We start from the raw sequence: 23,485 nt of genomic DNA, 5'->3' as shown, positions 1-23,485 counted from the left end.
GCTATAAACATTGACATAGCTACATCACTGTAATATGCTGATTTTAAATCCTTTGGGTATATACTGAGGAATGAGAAAACTGGGTCAATCGGTAGTTCCATTCCACATTTTCTAAGGAATCTTCATACTGCTTTCCAACCATTCATTTTTTAAAATCTCAGCCCCTGAATATATATTTTTAGTATTCTGTGTGACAAAATTGGAAGTACACACAAAATACTTCTGCTATATCCCAAATTATGATCTCCATGTCATGGGGAAATATTGTGCAATTATTTGAGTTGCCAGCTGAATTAGCCACACTTATCATTAAATGCCATCTTTAATTGAAAGAATGATGACAGAACACCACAACTATTCAGCTTGGACATTTGGCAGGCATTTTGTTGAAAATGAATAAACTGAGCCCATCACATCAAGAAAAATAACAGACAGTCTTCCTGGTAATAAAGTCTAAGCTTTTGGGCAAAACTTGGAGGTTCATAAAACTTACATCTGCCACTGTGAGCTAGGTGGCTTCCCAATATTTGAACACTTTTCTGATTTAAAGACTCCAGAGGTGACATTATACTGTGATATTTTGATATTATATAATAAAATGTGTCAACCTGTGGAAGCTGCTTAATGCAGTGAACAAATTATTTCCCAAATGACAAAAAAAATGTTTAAAAAATTATGCATGAGTGAAAGTTCCATATAAACTGTGAGTTAGGCCAGTGTTTTAATGTAACAGAATGTAATAAATTTATCTGCAAGGTTTCAGATTCCACATTGCAACTAACCTTTAAAAAACTATCTCTTGTCAAACTTTTGTGTAGTGTCAAGAATACTGTATTCCCAAGGTTTTGGAAAGGCTATTAACACACCCCTTTCTTTTTGAACTACATATCTGTGAAAGGCCAGATTTTCCCCATATGTTCTGACCAAACCAACATATTGCAGCAGATAGAGTACATAAACAGACACGAAGCTCCAGCTGTGATAAACCAGCTCTTCCCTGACAGATATCTGAAGACTATGATCAAATTCCCCAGTATCTTCCTTCTTTTGATCTATATTCCCTCCACCCATTGTTTTTAGCTGTTTCCTCCCTGGATGGGGTTTGAAGTCTCTTAAATAGCCTGATCCTCTTTGAATACACTGTAGTTTGTCTATAACCCTCAAACTATATGTGTTAATGCCAGGAGCAAGGGATAAAGATAAATAACTCTAGTTCAAAGTCTAAAATCTCAAGACTAGAGGACTATCTAATTCCTTTCTATTTTTAGCTTGGTATTCTGTAAGTTTTCTTCAGGTGCTCTGAGTCTCCAAGTATGAGTTCTCGTCCCAGTCAGGACTGGACAGTACCATTGTAAACAATCCCCACAAATCTCTCTTTCTTCTGAAAATGAACACTCCTGGCACTGAGAATGACCAGACTTCTTCCAGGATATAAGGGATTTGGGGATGCACTGTGCCTAATCCTCCCCTCCCACAGAGAGTATCTCATTTAACAATGAAAAGTCACACAGAGAAAGCAAAGACCAGGTTGCCCAAACCATCTTATGACCTCTCCAGAGAAAGAGATCAGCAAGGGAGACTGAAACATTTCACATCATAAACACCTGGATGAAAGACTAAAGATGACTTTCATCCAGGCATTTATGATGCCCGCATATTTGCCTCTTGAGTCAACAAGATCATTGTACTGGGATATGGGTATTTGATTTCCTGTACTTTTTTAAAAACTGGGATGCCTTGGCTAGGTTGTATAACCTCTCAGGATATTTCTAGACTCTCTCATCTAGAAGCCTTAAAGTGTCTCCCAGCTGTGATATTCTTGGATTCCCCTCCAGAGGTGCAATTGATCTTTGATTACCCGTGTTAGTGGAAGAGAATGTTATTTGAATACTGCAAATATGTAGATAACAGGAAAGTCACTTCTATTTGGTTTTAGAATGTATTACATGGTGTGGAGCAAATCACAACAAATTAATCTTCCCAATGAAGCTTAACCCAGGCTAATGTTAAAAATCAATGTGTTTACGACTAATGGTGCTGTGCACTGCTAAACAATGTAAGGTAATATTCCACAACACAGCCTGGGGCCAGGTGGGGAAGATGTGGGAAAATCTGGCTGTAGCTCTGTCACTTCCTAGCTTATCCACTCTGCACCTGAAATACCTCATCCTTAAAATGGATTTAAAGATACTTTCCAAGCACTCGATGAGTCAGACTTTATGCTGGCACAGAGTACACAGAAACAAATAAGACAAAACCTTTCTTTCAAGGGTCTCCACCTAATGAAAGAGAAAAAGGGTTTTGAGTGCAATGATAGAGATAAGCATTGAATGCCATGAAAACCCAGGCAAGGGAAGGCACCTAACCCAGCCCAATCTTGGGTAATCTTCTAGGGCTTCCCAGGGACATCCACAGCTAAGCCAAGACTCAGAAAATGAAAGGACTAAATGAGGTGGGTTAGGAACCAATTGGGAGATAGAAAAAGATATGGGCATTTTAGGCAAAAGGAATCACACAGCAAAGACAATGATTTATGGAAGAACATGGAACATTCCAGAAGCAGGAAGTTCAGTGCTGCTGACTTTAAGGGAGCTGGTAAACAGAGGCCTGGTATTTCATATTGTTTTATCATGAAGATAATGAGAAAGCACAAAAATTGTAGGCATGCTGTTTCATAATTGCTGGAGATAATACAGAGTTAAAAGTATATGCAGATTGGGCTTCTCCCAAGATTCACCATCTGTAATAATCAGCTATTTCTGTTATGATTAGGACCTATAGCAAACAACCCCATCATTTTAGCTGCTTAATATGTCACTTTTGCTCACTGGTCCATAGGCCAGCTGCACTTGGCTTCAAGATGTGGGCTGGGTTCCCTTCTGCTCTGTGTCTTCATTCTAGTGCCCAAACTGAAGCATCGATGACTCCTTGAAGCATGCTCCTCATCTCAGAGGGTGGAGGTTCACAACTGTGGTTGAGATCCATCCTGGAACCCCTGCTTGGATCTGCAACACTGTCCTTTGTATCCAGAGTCTGCAGATCAAAGCATGGCAAAGCCCCCATGTGGATAAACTGGAATGTATACTTCTCCTGTGGTAGAAAGCTCTGCCAAGTTGCATGGCAAAGAAACTGGATATGCTTATGTGTGGGGAGGGGGTGAAGACTTGGGACCCACACAGCTGCATTCTCCTCAGGGTTCCCAACTTTTCATTTCTTATGACTTGTTTCACTCAAATACTTTCTTATGGCTGCTGCGAAAGTCTCTGTACCAACACTCGGAGGAAACCAATGAGTCTCTTAGTTAATCAGAAGCTTAGTTTGTTGTTCAACACAGTAACTACCACCTCTTGGCATTTCAAAGACAGGCACCTAACACTAGCTGTACTCCAGAGTCTAAGTTTCCACCCTTTGTTCTCATCTGGCCCTCCCCATGAAACAGACACTTCCCTGCTTCCTGCCCTAAGCCACCCCTGATACATTGTTAGTGAACCAACATTTCTTCTTTTCCTCTTTTCTATTTTTTTAATCAGCAAAAGAATGTTAGACTTTGTACATAGAGATGAAGTCACTTGTAGGGCGGGCATGCAGTAGCATGTAGGGTGGTAGGAGTCATCAAGAAAATTGTAAGTTAAATAGTGATACCTAAAGTAAGCCATGGATTTGGCTGACCTCCAAGTAAAGTGTGAATATCAATCTCTTTTTTTTAATCCTGCTCCCTTTTGATAAATAACAACAATAAAACCCATTCTCTCCTTTAAGGTCACTTTCAGTGAACCTGTCGAGCTGCTTTGTTTTCACAGTGATAGTCACAGAGATCAAAAGCAAACAGGATAGTGTTTTGAGAGCTTCAAGGAAATTTTTCAAGATGGGAATGACTGGGCCAAAATTTAGAAATTGAACAAGAATTTCACTAAAAAAATGCCAGATGGATTTGGCCAGAGTCATTGCTTCTGGTTGCCCAGGTTGTGCTCTGCACCAGGGCTCTTGGTCAAGAGGACAAGTGAGGCTAACATCAGCTCATGCCCTGCTGGAGTGGCTGAGGCCCTGGTGCAGAGTGGCATCATTTGGAAAAGGGGATACCTTTTGTAAAGCCCACAAAACTGTGATCTGTTTGCCAAGCTTGAGCCCCAGAGGCCGCCTCTGCATTTACCCAGCAGGCTGCCTTTTTCAAAATTGCACAAAGCACCATATGGGCTACTGGCCCTGAATTAAACAACTGGGAGGTCAATGGAGAGGAGAAAATTTTAAATTTACATGAAAGCCCTTTGTAGACTGTACAGCACTATTCAAGTGTAAAGCAGGGCAGGCCAAGGTGATTCAGAAGCCAAGCAGGTGACAAGAGAAATTACATTGACCACAACAGTTTCTGCCCAACCCACAGCATGTAGAATGCACATGAGACATTCAGATATCTGACAGGCTTCTCTATGGGAAGCCATCTGAGGGCAGACTGGCCAGAAAGCACAGATGGGAATGGAAATGCTGACTTCTAGAAGTCCATTCTAGTCACCACCCAGGGCAGAATCCAGCCAGCAGGGCAGAGTGCCTCAGACAGAAGCATCTGGACCAGCCTGACCTGACCTAACTGCCAACCCCTTTGATCTTGCTGGAGCATGATTTCAAGAAAACATCAGGCTCCGTGGGTTCTCAGAAGCCTACACTACAAACCAGAGGAGGTTTTTGTAAAGCTCTGTAGCACTGTGATTGGGGGGATATACACGGTGCTTCAAAACCCGCAGAGACCTGTACAAAAACTGCAGGGCACAAGTGCCAGTTCCCTGGGGAAATCCCCAGCCTGGGTCTGGTGCCGCAGGGAATAAACAGGGCTGGCAGCCTTCTCTCATGGTCTGTAGTCCAGAAGGGATGCCAAGGAGTCGACTGGACCAGGCAGATGACCCCCACTGCTGGCCTCACTCGCTGCTGTTCTTCCTTGGGTGAAAACAGCATTATAACATTTTCTTAGAGTGCATACAGGGAATACAAATAGGTGGTTGTTTAAAAATGATCCCTGTCTTGCTTTCATGTTGATTCTATTGCAAAATAGAATTATATGAGCCATTTCATGTGGAATTTCTAAACCCAAGTCCCTAAAGAGATTTGTCTGAGCACTTTGCTTTTGCAGTTTGGGAAGGTGGATTTAAAGAGACATCGATTTGTTCGTAGGCAATCACCAGCTACCCATACCTGATCAGTGCTTCATGCCACCGTGTCTGTCCTAGTGCCACACAGTATCTGAGCTTAAAGCCACACTGGTGACTGTAAAAGTTCTTGACTCTGGAGGATTCAAGGATTCTAAGACTTGCCACTTTGATGGTGGCAGCTTTCTGAGACAGAATTGGGCTTGGGTCTAGAAAGGAGAACAATCTAAACCAACAAAAAGCTACAGCTCAGAGAACTTCACAAGTCGCTGTGCTGGAAACATTCACCATGGGCATATGTGCTCCCACCTATTCTCACATCACAGCTTCCTAAAAGCAAAACTGCCCCTATTTGGGGTTATTAAATTATCAAGAACCAGTTAGATGAGCAGCAAGTGCCATTTTTCAAGGAACTGAGCATGAAAGACCCTCCAACCCTGAAGCTCATGGGAAGGAGTGAGGCAGGAACTCTGCTGAGGTTTTTGGATCACCCTCAACAGCTGTGTAACTGATAAGCTCATCTTCGGACAAGGAACCCGCTTGACTGTGGAACCAAGTAAGTAACCCTTTTTTCTGGAACTTGAGGTTAATGTATCCTCCACCTAAGGAGGCAGAAATCTTAGGAAATGTGGAAGGGGTACAGATGACACTCAGCACTATAACGGGCATCAAGGAGGACCCCTGGGAGGAGGTGAACTGTACTTAACTCCTTCATAGAAGTCAGGGGGGAGGTGACACCAAAAATTAGAATTTGGGGGATGTGGAAGAACCCCTACAGAGAGAAAACTCTGCCCAATCCAGGAATGAGGGTCAGGCTGAAGAAACGAAATTCACTGGTCCAAATCCCCAAGCAGGGTCAGAATGGACCTGGAATGAGATTGACCTGAGCCAGGTGATTCTGTTAAAGTGGTTCAAATATAAATAATTCTGACCTTCCATAGGCCAAACCCTAGCTCCTAGGAGAGCCCAGAACCGCACCAGTTCCCTGGGCAGGGAGGGTGAGCCCGAGCAAGTGATCATCTCCTACAAATGTGTTGCTATATTTCTCTTTAGAAAAAAGGAAGGTGTTCCAGACATTCATTTCTTATTGTTTGAGCTGCAAATTTCTGTTTTTAGCAAGAAAAATGATTGTGGTTCCCAGTGAGACCAGATTTCAGGCAGAACAAAGTGAATGTGTAATGCTTCCAACTAAGAAATGCTTTGAAGTTTGTCGGACACAGCCAGGAGAAGCTCCCTCAGGACTCCTGCTGTCCGTTTTCCCCACACACGGGATATGGTGCCACTCACTAATTAACTGTTATAAAGGAATCAGTGCTGATGTTGTTGAAGGATTGTGCTCAATACAGAAAGCATCTTTTGTTGTCATTTAAGTGAAATTTGAACTCAATAATGTCTTGCTTTGAGAAAGAAAAAAAAATAGACAGTGGTTTCTACTTGGCAGCAGTTTCAAGTTAGTGCATATCTTAAGCCAGAGAATGTAATAAAACAATACCAAAAAAATTAAAGGTCCTAGGGAAGTTTAACAATGGGGGTCAGTGGTCCCAAGTCTGCTAAACTGTCTATTAGGAAAGAAACAATACACTCTGGAGTTTTCTAAGGTAAGAGAAGGCTCTAGAGAAGCAGGATGGGAGACTACAATGCGGTAGGCTCCTCAAAGAATAGTCTGGAATAGGATAGTCCTGGGTGTATGAAATGAAGGAGGCAGAGTGCTGAGGGCAGAGGAAGACAAAGGATAAGCCTCGGCAGGCATTTCCAGGCCTCAGGTGCCGTGGGGAAAGCGGGCAGGGGCTTTGTGTGCACGGGGAAATAGAGAGAGCTAACACTATGCTAGTAGAGGCAGGGCAGAGAAATTCACATTTTTAAAATAATAATAATAAAAATCTTAGTAAAGTTTTATAAATTCGAGCAATTCAGGCACTTGCCTTTAAACATTTTTGACTTTACAATTTCTTGCCGAAGTAATAGCTTATCCACATTCCCCAAAACATTAGTGGCTGACTTCCCTGACCTCCCTCTATTCTTTGCCAAGTTCTTCCTGTGAATTCGGTTCCTCTGCTTCCTGATTTACTGGGTTCACTACTTCTCTGAGTGGGACATGCATAGCATCTGATTCTAGGTGGCCCACAGATAGACTTTTTCTTTTGAGTTGCTTTTAATAGAGATCAGAATAGTATAAGTAGGTCATCAAAACCGTATGACAAAGTTTCCTTATAAGTTAACTTATAAGAGTGACTAAAATTAAAGAAATTATTTAGCAAATTGTAATGGACGGATTATAGCCCTAAAAAAGAAGATGTGTTAATTGAAATTTGGAAAACTCTGAGAAGGTGCTTTCCATCATTCTTTAAAATGAAAAGATTAGGAGCATCCAGACTATCTTTGAATGGTGCCTACATTTTTAGCCAACTGATAGTGGATTAAAGAGGCCTCACTGTAACCAGCCTTTATCTTCTCAGACGTCTACTTTCTTTTGATGCTTTCTTTCCTCAGGAGCATCTTTCAAGTTCTTATTTGCAGGGCTCCCAGGGAACATAAAACTAACAGAACAGGTCTATACAAACCCATAGCCATGGATCCCACTGCACATTTTCACCCTCTAGATACAGAAAACCTGGGGATACCATTTAACTTCATAAAACAGAAACAGAGAACAGGACTAAATAGCACACAGCAAGGTGACACAACGGACAGATGTGCTACTGAGCATGACAATGACAGGAGTTTAGGAGAAGGCCACCATCATCAGAAACCTCCTCACAAAAGTGGGCCACTAGATGGGCTTAGGATGCTGTTTCGTATTTCATCATTACATCAACTACTATTTTTTGAGTGCCGTCAGACCACAGGGCTAGGCACTTTATGAAAGTCAATTATTTAGTTCTCATGGTGATCATATGGGACTAGTTACCATTACTTGCATTTTGTAAATCCAGCAACAATCTCAGAGAGGTTCCCCAACATCACACAGCTTAACAAAGTCATAATTTGAATCATCTGTCTGATTCCATAATCTGTGCTCATAAGCCCCCTACTCTTCTATCAGGGCTGCAGATCCACTGAATTTCCACTGGGTGGAAAACCCACAGAGGTTCTTCCTGCTTGGTCCATCCAGCCTGTCCCTCAGGCTCCAGCTGAATCAGAAACAACAAGTTATGCAGCTTTCCTTCCAGCTGCCACCCCTACCCCCTCCTTCACCAAGGAAGGACTCCTGTCCCCACACCAGAGCCAGTTACCCAGACAGCCATTCTCCTTCCACAGGAGGAGCTGGGAGGGGTCCATCCCTCACACTGCACCCCAGGGCCTGAGATCCCCTAAACACATAAAGGTCCATATGATGACTGGAGCATCTCTTTTCCCCAAGGAGAGCAATCCATAAAATCCTGGGCTCATCAATATGTTTCCAAAATTCCAAAAGATATGTTTCCCACTGCACCCAACCACTGGCCTGCCATCTTGGCATCCTCTCTCATTCATAATGAGCATGTCTCAGAACGGAGACTTTGCACCTGTGCATCCTCTCCCTGGAGCCCTTTTCTCCTAGAGACTAGTATAGCTTTCTTTCCTCCTCCTCCAGGTCTATACTCAAATATCACTTCCAGTAAGGTCTTCCCCAACCTGTCATTCTGCAGATCCCCTTTCCTATTATATTATTTATAGTACTCTGGTCCACCTGAAACTTTACATTAATTTGTTGTCTGTCTCTCCTGTTCCATGAGAGCAAAGACTTTTCAGTTGTTCCTTACTATATCCACAAATACATTCAAGGCACTAAATAAATGTTTGTTATAGGAGTGAATGAATGAATAAATGAATCAATCAGAAGACAAGTCAGTTGCAGTTTAGGCAAAAGGAAATAGAAATGGAAGTAAGCTGGAAACCTATAGGACCAAATCTGTGTTCCAACCTGTGACATGTCACTGTCCCTATATGTCAAGCACTATTCTAGGTACCAAGAAATCAGCATGAACAGAACAGAAAACCATGCCTTTGGAGCTTACTTTCAATGTCAAAAGACAGAGGGTAAAAAAAAATATATATACACACACACACACACACACACACACACACACACACACACACACTATTTTAGGTAGAAATAAGCTCTGTGGGGGAAAAAATTAAGCAGGAAAGTAGAATAAAAAACTGAAGTGGGAAGAAGCGGTGTGCAATTTTAGAGAAGTCACAGAAGTCCTCATTGGAGAGGTGACCTTTGAGCAGAGACCTGAGGAGGTGGCAGCATGAGTCAGCAGCTATCTGGAGGAATTGATCTTCCAGATAGAGGACATGGCACTGCCTGGAGTGTGTGAAGAACAGTCAGGAGGACCATGGCTGGAGGAAAGAGAGAGCCAGGGAGAGAATTTGAAAATGAGGTCAGATTAGTAATGGGGTGGGGAAGTGTGGCTGGTAGGCCAGTGTAGGGACTTCTAGTTTTAGAGTGGAAAGGGAGGACTGGAAGAGCCAAATGAAGGTCAGGTAAGACAGAAACCTGATTCTAGTCCTCACCCATGACCCTACGAAGTGGGCACCATCCTCAGCTCAAAGAACACCAAGAAGCAGGACTTGTTCTCCTCTTCAACCTCTCCCAACAGTCCTTCCTGTGAGGGAGCTCTGTACTTACTGAAATTACATTCCCCTGCTTCAAATAAAACTTATTTCCTCTGAGTCTAAACCTAATAAACATTTTAATAATTACATTTGGGGCTTTCTAGTTTACAGAATGCTTTAGGTACATCCTTTTATTTAATCTTACAACCTACCAACACAGAAGATAGTATCTTCATTTTATAAAAGAGGCACATAAAGCTCAGTGAACTTCAGGAACTCAGCCAAAGTTACACACTCTGGGAGGGACAGATTCAGATCTCCTATCCTGCTGCTTCACCACAGCTGAGAAGCACCTTCATTTTTAGTGACTCTCAAGTGCTTTATAAAAAAGATGCATAGTACTTCCTTGGTTTTGTGAGTGACATACAGACAATCTCATAGATGCTGATTTTTACATATGACAGAAGCTAATTTAACTGTCACTTCTAAGTGTGAGTGTGGCACTTAGAGCTTGCTGAAATTTAGTACTCATGAATATATTATTAAAATAGGCTGAAGAACCTAATTCCATTATGTACTGAGAAGTCTGTCTGCTGCACAGCACTCAGAAGCTCAAATTTCCCACTGAATAGCAAACGGAATTCCTGCAAGGTTAGAATGAGTGGAGGACATAACCCACTAGGTCTTCACCTCACCTAAGTGTCACCCAGAGGCGAAGAACCACAGCTCTAGGACCACTGTTCCACCCTTTCTTACCCCCAATCAAAACAAAAAAAAAAAATTTCCAGTCTATAGTCTCTCAAGTGAACATTAGTTCTGTCAGATTGTAACATGGGGAAAAGCTTGGATTTCTCTGTGACCCGGAAGTCCTCTGCTGCTTTGACCTGAAACCCAGTCCCCAAGACTAAGGGGAACAGACACTGGGCCAGATAAGACAGAGAATCCCATCTAATGGATATCATGTGACTTGGCAACTGGGGCCAGACTGGATTGTGTAAAGAGAAAAGTAAAGTGATTATTAGATCAAATTTACCAGCTGTAGAAAAAATACTGATCTCTGGCAAAGGAGCCTATTTGGAATTAGAACCACATAAGCAACTTATTTTTCTTTCTTATGACGAATATGTTTGGAATTTGTCTTTATTCAATATTTCCCTAAATCTCCAGGTTAGGAAATAGTTCTCAGGTTTTTGAAAAATTCCTCCAATGGGTAATTTAGCAAGGGTTGGTTTGAGGGACAGGGAGTGAATTTCTGATCAAATCCAAGATGAGGTGTGTGCTCCAGCTAGACCTCTTAATCCACTGTCCTTCCTGGCACCCTCATTGTTTCCTCTCTGCCTGACCTACTCTAGAGAAGCTGTTTCCTCCCCATGTATACACTCACCAGGCACAGTTCTAGGACACAACTGTGACCAGACCCCACAATACAGTCCTACCAGATGTGTGAGTGTAACAAGGAACCTTTAAACCGAAACACAGAGGCCAAGTTCCAATCTTCTCTTTGACTGATGGTCTCTGGGACTTTTCTGTAGATAGATGGAAAGATTTCTAAGGAGTCTGCTGGCTCTAACACACTATAATCCTGATGATTCTCCCAGACCAATTCTTAGAAATAATTTGGTAGGCAAAACAGGGGAGACCAATGGTGTGAATGTCCTGTGACCCAGGAGAAATTCTGTGATTTAATTAAAAAAAAAAAAAGTACTGAAAAGAGATCAAAATTCTGCGTAACTGTTAATTAATCCTTCATGATCACAGAGGTTTGGACAGGTGACAGCTAGGGCTACTAAGGTGTCACCTATTACTCTGGTTCGATGGATAGAAAAACTCCAGAGACCTGAGAGTGAGGCCCAGCTCAGCCATCATTGTCTTACCCACTTTTACCTTCAGTGACATCATCTGTGAGACGGATCTAATAATACACCTCATGGAGTTAGTTGCAGCATTTATTGAAGTAGTACAGACACCAGTTGTTTGTCAAGTAGTATTTATACACATGGTAGTCACCTAGGATTATTATGATCCTTTGGCTCCACGATGAGTTCAGAACCACTAGTCCCCCACAGCATTCTGAGTCTCAGGTGGCACTTGCTCCAGCCATCATGTCCTCCCCCGTCCAACTGAGGCCCAGTCCTATTGTGATTGACTTAACCTGAGCCCTACAGTTATGTTTCTGCTCACAATGACCATTTGGCAGCTCACAGAAAAACAAAAATGATTCCTTTCTCCCTGCAAATATACAATCCTAAAGCAAGATGTGGAAGTAAGAAATAGCAGGTTGAGATAATAATAACAGAAAACCTAGGGACTTTCCTAAATGTCAACACTCAGAAGATAATAGACATCAAACAAGCTGCCACAATATAATGCTTAGACCTCAGAAACCCTTACAAAGTTCTGTGTCTCCAGCTACCCTCATTCTGCCCCACCCACCCTTTCCAAACAGATGAACCAGACTAATAGGGGCATATAGTTTCGAGGTTTTTTGTACTGAGACCTAGAGTTGTGCCTGAACAGCGCAGCTCATCTTTGGAAGCGGTACTGAACTCATCGTGGAGCCACGTAAGTTGTGCAAGTTACTGTAGCTAGGTGTGCATATACCCTTAGAGTTGCTGGAGCCCAGTACTGAATGACTGGAGCTTCTGGGGAAGCTGGAAGGTTCTAAATTAGAAATCCATCATTTGTTGCAAAGAGTCAAGGTATAAATTGAGGGAGAGTATATTAGGATTCTATTAAGAAAATATTCTGTGTATGCTTGGAAACTCTGTGCTAAGTCTTGGTATTGATAAGTTTTCTATGACTATCTAAAAAATTCCTAGGTCAAGCTTCTGGTTCTGACCTCCATGAATAATAAATTTGCAAGCTCTAGATCAGGAGGGTTTCTCCATTGTTTTTGAGAGAAAAGAGTCTTGGTCACAGCATAGGAAGAAGGAGTGTTAGAAAGAAGAGAAATATTATGAAAGAGTTAAATTAAAAGGCTCTCTTTCTCTCCACCCCCCCCCCCCACCAAGCCAATTCTGCCTTTGCCCCTCTTTTTTTTTCTGAGAATGTGCAGTAAATCATCTTGGCTTTCTCAAACTGAATGATCCCCAATGTCCCACCCTAGCCTGGGTCTGCAGAGAGCAGTTACATGCTCGCCTCTTGTTAGCCCTGAATGTGGGGACTCTGCACAAGGGTCTAGGAACCCACATGTGATGTAGAAACACAGCCACAAACTTCAGAGCAATACAGAAGTAATGGTGCTATCCTTAAGACAATGTCCACTAGTAACCTGTTCCAGCCTTTGGAAATCCAGGGGCTATATTCAGGTAGTTTGGCTGCCAGCAATCAATCACTGGGACCAGGCCAGAGAACAATAATCTTTCAGATGATTTCCAAAGTGACAAATCCAATGGGACAGGTGTCACTTCCTGCATGGTTAGACAATAATTTTGTTTATTTGAGAGGGAATAAAGAAGTAAGGTAAAGGAACACGAATGTAGTAAGGCCATCTGACAATCCCAATGGTGACCAGTTCTGCCAACATGGTCTCTGCCTCTCAGAGGATAAAGTGAACTTGTAGGGACTTTCCTAAATGTTGACGCTCAGAAGATAATAGACACCAAACAAGCTGCCAAAATGTAATGCTTAATCCCCAGGAAACCCTTACTAAGTCTCCAGCTATCTTCATTTCATTTCCTGTTTCTTCCAGAGAAATAGTAGAATTTGGTGAGTTTTCTTAACTTTGAGGGGAGAGAGATTAGAACAATGAAAAGAAGGAGGGAAACAGAATCAGGTTGTAGCTGATTGCAGTCTGATTGATGTTTGGCAAATTGCATCCGAGCAAAAAAGTATTGTGTTTCATTTTCCCTTTAAATCATATCCACTTGAAATTCAGAATTATCTGCAGTGTTAGAATCAAATCTTGAGGCTGTGCCTTTGAGAGTCTTAGGGAAAAAGGAAATTGATGAAATTGATGCTTAGCTTCTCTGTTGGGACACTGACCACACTTCCCAAGGATGCTCCATTTGCTTCTCCGGTTTTGCCTTCCTGCAGAGATGGAGTATAATATGATGATGGGAAGCTCAGGTGGGGGAAGTGAAAATTTCAAATCAAGTCCCCAGTCCTTAAAGTTTTGACAGCAAATAATGGCTCTACAAAACTGTCATTCTCTTCTGCCCAGCTCTTTCTCTAGACTCTTGAGTTTGGGTGATGAGAAAGAGTAATCCTCATGGTCTTTAAGTTCTGTTTCACATGATTACAACACACTCCTGAGACTCAGATCTGGATCCAGAGTCGGGAGAAATTATAAAACAAAAATGAACAAGCCAAAGCAATCCCCAGCTTTTCTGACCTGCATCCACAACACACAGCACCAAAGGGATCCCCCAACAGCAACCAATTTTTTACTCAACCCTCAGGTCCTTAGAAAGCTTTTCATGAGGCTCAGGGAATTTGAAAGCAGATTTTTTATTATTGTGAGACTCACTGTGAGTGATGGGCAGAAATTAGGTTTCTAATCAAAAAACAGCATTTGCAACCCAAGAGAAGGGAACCAGAGAATAAGAACAAGCTGTTGCTCAGCCCTCCTCTCCTTGGCATAGCATTCATTGTAATAAATGCCAATATCCAGTGCCCCATCCCTACACCAAACTATTGTGTTCTTCTTGGAGAGCCCTCTCAATAAGTTAAGTTTTCCATCTTGAAGGCAGTTAACGGTCACCTAGGGGACAACTTTCCCTGCCTTGTCTCAACTCTGTCCCTGAATCTTTTGGATGGGGACTTGGAGCTCAGTTTCCCATCAGCAGTTCGACTATTATTAGCTTCAAAGGGAACTGAGACTCTACTCAACCCCTGGCCTCATCAAGGGCATCTTTGTAGTTCTACGAGCTGCCAGGTCTCTAGGTTGAGACACAAGACTGGGGAGGCAGGGCGCAGATGTTTGAGTCCAGGCCCCAGGACCAGCCCCAGGCTGGTTCCCGTAAGGCAGTGTCACAATGTGCTCCTGGGACACCCGACAGATGTTTTTTGGAACTGGCACCGAACTCTTCGTGGAACCCCGTGAGTTGATTTTTTTCCCCTATATTTCTATGAATAATTTGAGCCCTGGGACTGGGGCTGCTATCCAGTTTATGTTATAAATTATAACAAGTAGATTAACTTGTCACTAGGAGATGGTATGGTACAGAGGTGAAGTGGGCCAGAGTGAAGACACTGAGCCACTGAAGAAACTCTGTAGCTCTTTTCATTTTAAATATATGTATACTAAAACACAGTCCCCACTTACCACTGAAATTTTCAGTGTGACCCAGAAAATAAATCTGAGAAAAAAATTTTTTTTACTAATAGTTGGAGCATTCAGGTACAGGGGAAATAGTGACAGGAACACTTTGGCACAAATTCTCCAGGAAGTTGCTTAATCCTAAACATATCCCTGACTAATATGCATGCCTCCTTGCAAATCACAAATGTTCTTCAGCTTGTGAGATCTTGGAGAAAGGTGGTTAGCTTGTTAGAGTAATTAGGTACAGCAAACTTTCAGAATTTAAGTGAAATTTCATATTGGCAGACAGTCTTGAAATTCTGAGTGATATTGATTACAGATGTTGTGATTCTTAGAGGACCAGGAAGATTCTTAATGAGAATCTAAAATAGAAGATATCTAATATCATAAATTAAGAAAAATTGTTCAGGAATGGTATATACTTCTCCTGTATTATTTGCCAACACATAATCTTAGCATTGTATTATTACTCATAAAAAAAGAAGTACAAAAACAAAATAACAATTGTCCAAATTGACTCTAAACACATAGTGAAATTTAGTTATATTCATGGAACAAGAAGAGACACTAGTCTCAGAAGATAAACAATTAAACCTTTTGTTCAAATCTTAGATAAGAATAAATCTTGTCTTTAATTTTATATGACTTCAAATTTTTGTGTAAGTCAAATATAAAGGCAACAAGGATACATATGGCAACTACATTGAGTGTATTGTATTTATATTTAAAAAAGAAAGTTTCAGTTCATTCAGAGAGCCTTTTCTTTGGTTACCATGATACCAAGTAATGGATCAAATAAAACACTTTTCTCTCAATTATTTTGAACATGTAGACATTAAGTTAGAAAGAGAATCTGAAGAAAAAATCCTTTAAAAACTCAGTGCATTATATTCTTTCTGAAATGCTGAGTAATAGATTCAGAGCTCAGTATCATGAGTGCATGAACTTCAGAAATCTATCTTGTCAGCTATATTACATGGTTCAAATTAATTAAAGCCAGGTGTGATAGTGCATGCCTGTAATGCCAGGGACTCAGTGGGGCAGAGGCAGGAGGATCACAAGTTCAAGCCAGCCTTGACAACTTAGTAAGACCCTGTCTCAAAATAAAAATATAAAAGCGACTGGGAACATAGCTCAGTAGTAGAGAGTCTCTGGTCTTAAAACCCAGTACTGAAAAAAAAAAAATTATTTGAAATCAATTTCCCCAACCCAAAGTGATCATTGGCAACTGCCTGATTAATTTAGACTTTTAAATCCTAAACAAGCCTTTATTGTCCAAATAAATCAGACTAGGACTGGGTCATCCGTTAAATAACCAAGAAGACAGTGTTGGAATGTTTTGTTGTTGCTCTTTGGGGGGTTGTTTGGTTGTTGTTTGGGTTTTCTTTTTTTAAGGGCAAATATCCTTTCTAACTCATAATTCCCTTGAAAAACCAACCATTCTACATCTCAAACCCAAGGCAGGATAGTGAACAAGAAATACCACAGTTGCAAAGGGAGGTGAGTGGTGAGGCCTGTGGTTTCCAACCGTTAGCACTAGGGTTATTCGTTTCTGCTATCAGGGTTTCAGCTATGCAAGAAAACAGAACAGTGAAGGTTTTCTCATGCAGGTTGAAAGCCAGTTCCAGGAAAGCCCTTTGAAAAAAAATCCCAATCTCCCCTTTTGTCTAGAGCTAAAGCCAAAAAAGGATGAGTTTCCAGCCCTGAGTGACTGGAACAGAATACAGTCTTTTGGCTGAGCTTCTTGGCAGAGAAAAAAAAAAATGGAGAATTTTGATAGCAGTGATGAGAGGGTTTCCTCTGAACAGCTTATTCCCTAGAAAAGCCCTGAACAGCAAGGTTTATCTACTAAATGATGCTCAGCAGGAACTTCCTGACCAGCAATCACTCCCTCTCAACCGGTTGCAATCAAGAGATCTGTTCTAGTTTCACAGTCATGAGCCACACAGCAGAAGCTCAAATCCAGATTCTGGGCAGAGCACTAGAAAAATCTTTCTTTCTCTGTCTACACATTCACCATCAAGACTTTCCTTCTAGTAATACCCAATTGCTTGCTTGTAGATCACAGAAAAGAAAAAGCACACTAGAATTCAACATGTTTTTCATTGGATATCGAGAAGTCAAACACTCCAAAATTATCAACACTAAGCCATATTCGTAAGAGCAAATTAACATTGAAAATCAAAAATGAAGCTTAGGATTGAAAATACATCCATATTGCCATGCTCAGGTTGATTTTCTTTCCTAACTCCAGGTACTAGCAAGTCTCCTTCTTTAAGAGATGGTATGAGATAGCCTACGAGTTTCCAAGTTTCCATGGACACAAAATTTATCACAATTCAGAAACTTCAATAAGGCACAGTGTGAAAAAAAATCATTACTACATTTCTCAAAGCTTCAAGACTTTCAGTTTTAAGGAAAGAAAAAGATGCATACACAGAGTAGCAGAGAGATGATAGTTCAAGGTAAGGCATGAAAGAAGACAAGGCCAGTAGGGGACCCAATTACTGGGACCAACATTCCACAGCTCCTCCTAGAATAAAACAAGAAGAAACGGGCTTAAGCTAGTTTTATGCCTGTAAGTACTTTCTGAGAATAATAGTTGCTATTCTCTGATTAAAGACTTAAAAGGGATTTCAGAGTAGTCAGATCCTTCCAAAAAAAAAATAAATATACAATACTGAAGGCAAAGAGATATGCCACTCAACTTCAGCAGATCCCTTCCAGTCCATAAAATGGGGATGACCCCCTGCAGTGACTCCAACACTTCTATTCTCAGAGTGTCTAAACCCATCATATAGACCTTCTCAGACTCTTGATTCTTCAAGTGACATAATGCATAGCATAAAAAAACCTAACCCAATCTCCCTCCAAGGGTCCATGCATTTAAAATAAACCTACTGAGGTAGGCACATATGTAGCCTGAACTCAACTGTCCAGAGGATCGATTAAAAAGTCAACCCAGATGATCCAGAAACTTCTTTGTAGTTGTTATTTTCTCTCTCTGCTTCTAGTCCTATCTCTTAGCAGCTCCTAAATAGAAGTCAAATTAACTACCTTTCATTTCTTTTCTCTAAAAATCCCAGACCATTAGCAGGATGCAGGGAGCTCTGGATTGTAGTGTTGGGCCCCAGGAGAACTGAAGTAACCATCACTGTTTAACTTCTATAAAGTTGTAATTCATCATCTCATGCAATAATTTGATGATGCTTGCAGAAACTCAGCCTCCTACCAAACCATCCGTTTTCATCATGAAAAATGGAACAAATGTTGCTTGTCTGGTGAAGGATTTCTATCCCAAGAATGTAAATATAAATCTCAAATCATCTAAGAAGATAGTAGAATTTGACCCTGCTATAGTCGTCTCCCCCAGCGGGAAGTACAGTGCTGTCAAGCTTGGTCGGTATGAAGATCCAAATTCAGTGAGGTGTTCGGTTCAACACAACGGTGAAATGGTGTACTCCACTGAGTTTGAATTGAACACAACTTCAGTTGGTAGGTATCTGGCTTCAAGGGACTGGAGAGTGTAGGGAAGGGAAGTTGGGGGGAAAGAGAAGTTAGAGATTGAACTCTGGACATACCATCTTCAACTTAGCATTGTGCTGGGGAAAAAAAAACTTAGAGTGCTCATCATTGAGTGGGAAGGAAATGTTTGCATCCCTACGTGGGATCTAAGATAAAGTCTCATCTCACCCCATCTCTGCACTTCAACCATTTGCTCCAGCACTAAATAGGACAGCCCAACCTGTCATGGGATTAAGAATTCTAGCCTGTTAGAATATGTCAGGATGTTGGCCTTCTGGTGCCAAAAAGCCCAGAACAGGAAGTAGGCTGGCTGGGTAAACAGCCATAGGACCTTAACTAAGTTATACTCCCTGGTCCTCAGTTTATTTACCTTAAGTCTCAGCTGCTTTTAAAACACAAAAATCCTTTGAGGGGCTGGGGCTGGGGCTCAGTGGTAGAGGGCTTGCCTCGCACATGTGAGGCACTGGGTTCGATCCTCAGCACCATAGAAAAATAAATAAAGATATTGTGTTCGTCTACAACTAAAAAAAATTTTTTCTTTTAGTTTAAAAAAAAATCCTTTGAGTCTCTCAGTTGCCAATGTAACCTTGACCACTGCTGTTTGTTCCAGATAATCAAAATGAAGTGAGTCCTAAAACCAATTCTGAAACTTCAGAGAGCTGCCATAAACCAAGAGGTAAGTTCAAGTCAAAGCACCATTTTCAGAACTGAGAGTGGAAGTAAACTCTGTAGTTCTCAACTGGGACCAAAAGGCATCAGATCACCAAAGAAAATAAAAATCTGTCAAAAGAAGGGAAAGCCAGTTGGTTGACTTCCCCAGCACAGCTCACCTGGCTGCCAGTATGGGTTTCTAAAACTTGCCTGTCTGGGTGGGAGCAGCAGCCTGAGGTCCTTGGTGTTCTCCTGCTCCAAGCAGAGCTTGCAGGACAGAAAGAACTATGGTGATTTGGGGCAGGCTGGCATCCGTGTTGTAGACCCAATTTCTAGGAGGGACTATAATCTATTGTAAAGCCACCATCTTCACTCTTGTTCCACGACAGTGCTTGCTGAGAAGGTGAACACGATGTCCCTCACAGTGCTAGGACTACGAATGCTGTTTGCTAAGAGCATTGCCATCAATTTTCTCTTGACTGCCAAGTTATTTTTCTTCTAAGGTAAGAATTAGCTGCTTCTTATTCCCACCTCCACCCAAGTTATACTGTACGTAGGAGAAAGAGCTTTAGACATGGCAAGAAACCAAGAAGCCCTGGGAAGGGAATAACACATAGAGACGTACTTAGAATTAACAAGGCCGGCCATCTCAGTCACTCAGTATAACATCCCTTCTCCTGTTATCCTTTTATTTTAATCCAGACTCAAAACCTGTTATATATTATAAGGTATTTTTTTTCCTAATATGCCAGCCAATAACTACCACTTCCACTCCTAGGAGAAAATCAAGACTAAATAAGGAGAATTAGTCTTTTTAACATTATTTTGTTTATTCGGCCAAGGGATCATGGGTTATTTGCAAGGCCATAAGTAGAGCTCCTTCCCCTAAAGAACGTTCAGGGGTGAACATGCACCCCCATTAGTAGTGAAAAGTCACTGTTAGCTATCCAGCATTCACATAGTCAAGGCTGTGACATTAATTATTTGCCTCTTACTTGCATCCATTTTCAGGCAATCTAGTACATGTTCAAACCTGGGACTAGGCTTGAAGCTCCCATCTCTCATTCTTTTTCCAATAATCCAAATATTCACCAGTCCCAGCTCCTATTCTAGGAACAACCCTAGACCTAGAGTGTTGGGCTGTTCTGCCCCAAACAGTAAACATACCCAGTTATTATCAAATGGTTGTGCAGCCCCACCTGCCACTTTACTAACAGTCCCAGGACCACAGGCAGCAAGGGTATATAAGTAGTGCTATTCTAGGAGTCAGAAGACCTGAGTTTTAGTCCTACCTTTGTCACTAACCCACTGCATTACGTTAGCTAGGTTCCTTCCCCTCTGTGGACCCAGGTTTTAAGAATGACTGCAAGATAGCAAATGGGTTTCAGGACTATACTGAGTAGCTGGACTATTGCTGTGTGTAGAAAAGTTATGTGGCATGCAATCTATTAGCAATGTCTGCAGTGATACAGCAAATAGCCTCCATCCCCAGGTAATCAGTCCTATAACTCCTTCCAGACTCACTGACTGTGGTTCTATAACAACTTTCCTTCACTTGCAGGCTGACTGGCACGAGGAAGCTGCACTCCCAGGAGGAAACCAAAAGCTTGCGAAGACACTGTCTCCTAGGCTTCAGCCTTATTTAAACAGCTGCTAATCAAACCAATTTCCCGTTAAAGGCAACAACCCCACTTCATTCTTAGCCTGGTAGAAAACAAAAGTCCTGGGAATCGGAGTTTATGGTCCTAACTATTTTACATGCTGCTTTATACAGTGACGGAAAGATATAAAAAATATATAGGACCTATTTTATTTTACTCCTACACCTGATACACTTTGAAAATGATCTTTCATTCCATTTTTACTTTCTTTAATTCAACAAATAGAAAGAGGGGAGCAACAGGTCACCAAGTCCATTCCCCATGAGGAAAATAGGCCAGGAGGAGGAAAACTGGTGTCCCTTTACCTACACAGGGAAGGCTCTGCTCAGCCCAGCACTAGATTTGTCCCAAACCAACATCCTTGTGTTCCTCTCCTGTGGTTTACCCCACCCTCTATATTCACACTAGAGATTTGACATGGCAGTAAGGGGTGGAGGACCAATTTCAGCACTTTCTGCTTTTCCTGGTACTTTACATTTGACTTCCCTAATACTCTCTAAGCAGGCAATGGGGTTTTAAATTCTCATCTAAATACTCTCCATTCTATTAGCAAAGATTAGAGTAAAATACAAAGGAAAGGCACTTCTTTCTGTTAACTGATTTAACATACATGGACTGACTCCCTCTAAGTCTCAAGCACTGTAGTGAGAGAAGATGAATAAGATATGGGCCCTGCTTTCAAGCAATTCATTATGCAAGTGTGTTTGGAGTGAGGGATAGAAGTGAGACCTCTATTTTCCCTGTTTAACGATATATATATATATATATAAAATCTTCTGCCTGTCAATCTATACCCAGGGAGTTTGAGATCATCGGACACTGATTCTTTTGCATGGGCCTTTAATGTTGCTGGTTTTCTGCCTTTCTTCTTAGCCCTCATCTCAGTTGCATTTATTAAACAGCATCATGTGCCACCTCGCCTCTGGCTTTATTCATTGCAGACCTCTGTGGGGGGAAAGTCAGATCTTTAAACTCACTATTAGTCAGCCAAAAGCCAAACTGCACTTACAGGTCACACCACAGCTTCCTGGGCCCCAAGCCCGAGGCTGATGCCTGGGGAATTCAGCCCTGAGTTTCCTGCTGCTGCAGCAGCTGCTGTTAGAGCAATAACAATAGCTGAGCCCTCAGTGTGGCATTTAGCCCTGCATCTCCCACCTCAGCAGGTCACAGCTTTGTCCACGTGCACAAGCTCAGGTAGCAGAGCCCTAGCAACACAGTACTGTGGTTCCCTCCTCTCGTATGTGTGTGTGGAGTGCCAAGCAAGCAGTATGCCTCTCCAAGAGAGTTAACTTCACCAATAACTGCCCCTGCAACCACCAACTGCAGACTCCCACATGAAGTCTTCACAACCCAAAGGAAAGGAGGCCTAGCACACTAAGAAACAATAGGCTCAGGATACCTAGATGGATACGCCAGGTCCAGGGAAAAACAAAAGATTCCATGCAACTTCCCCCTGTATATATAAAGAATGCCTGTTTCCAAAGCATTCACTCTTGTTACCTTGTATAACATGAGAATATTTCTCTGAAGTTGCTAGGAATGAAAACTGTATCCTCATTTTACAGATGAAAAAAAAATATCCCCTCAAAGAAGTCATTCAGTGAGGCAGGGATACAGCTGGGAGCACAACCAAGACCTCAAGACTGTTAGTCCAAAATTTCTGCACATTGTATCCCAAAATGAGAAAGAAATCATTCTGAATATCAGTTACACTGCACTTTAGGACAGTCCTATAGTCTCCATCCTTTAGCCTATGCACCAGAAAAAATAAAATTAAAAAAAAATTAAAAAATTAAAAATAGTACATCACAGGACCATGGAATTTTTTCCACTTGAAGGAGCCTCAAGTAAAGATTTAAGGTCAGGCATGATGGTGCATGCCTGTAATCCCAGCAACTTAAGAGACTGAGACAGGAGGATCACAAGTTTGAGGCTAGCCTTGGCAACTTAGCAAGATCCTGTCTCAAAATTAAAAAGAAATAAAAAAGACTGGGGAATATAGCTCAGTGGTAAAGTGCCACTAAGTTCAATCCCAGTATCAGAAAGAAAAAAGAAGAGATTTAAGGAAAGAGCCAAGGAACATTTGTTTGCCTTCAGATCTGGGGCCACTATGTATGCTGGTCGAGTGATGCACTCAGTAGGCAGCAGAAAAGAAGCCCCAGGAGATGAACTACTTGCCCAAGGCCTGTGCCTCCCTCACCCCATGCTCTTTCCATTGTTCCATATAGTGGTTACTCTCTGCCCACTATCTTCTAAGAGCCAGATAAACTGCTGCCCAAACTGCCCACTGCTAAAGCCTCCTGGGGTGCACCACAGGAGACAGCCCTAGACGGGCACCACAGCATCCCTGCCTGTTAGTAACCAGCTATAAGGCACTGGGAATATTTGTCCCCCACCTCTCTAGACTTAGAGTATTTCCTGTAGAACAATGTCTGAGGTCTCTTCCATGTCTAGGATTATCTCTACTAACTCCAACAGTTCTTTTATGACAGAGAAGCCAATAGAAGTAGAGGGAGGAGGGACTGAGCCCCAGGGACTGAGGATATATCTATTTCAACACCAACAACTCAGTTTTCCCTGGAGAACATGATCTCTCATGGGCACAGCACTGAGCTCCAAACTCAAGGCCTTGGAAACTGGAATTCTGGGATTTGGAGAAAACTGTGTAGGAGAATCTGATGATCTTTATGAAAGAAAAAACA

General features: G+C 41.8%; 1 protein-coding gene and 1 gene segment (V, D, J or C); both read left to right on the top strand.

The window, feature by feature from the left end:
* The window catches only part of LOC101958822 (T cell receptor alpha chain MC.7.G5-like), a 265,877-nt gene that overhangs the window by 162,707 nt on the left and 79,685 nt on the right, over positions 1 to 23,485 (top strand). The window lies entirely within an intron of this gene.
* On the top strand, positions 4,665 to 21,697 carry LOC120886290 (T cell receptor delta constant-like). The segment is given in 5 exon segments: positions 4,665 to 5,694; positions 18,163 to 18,441; positions 19,082 to 19,147; positions 19,512 to 19,625; positions 20,684 to 21,697. Coding segments are annotated over 3 exon segments (423 nt in total).

The sequence above is a fragment of the Ictidomys tridecemlineatus genome, chromosome 5 (genome assembly GCF_052094955.1).
Source record: "Ictidomys tridecemlineatus isolate mIctTri1 chromosome 5, mIctTri1.hap1, whole genome shotgun sequence".
Taxonomy (NCBI): Eukaryota; Metazoa; Chordata; class Mammalia; order Rodentia; family Sciuridae; genus Ictidomys; species Ictidomys tridecemlineatus.
The sequence above is the reverse complement of the archived record's forward strand: the minus strand, read 5'-3'. Positions and strand labels throughout refer to the sequence as shown.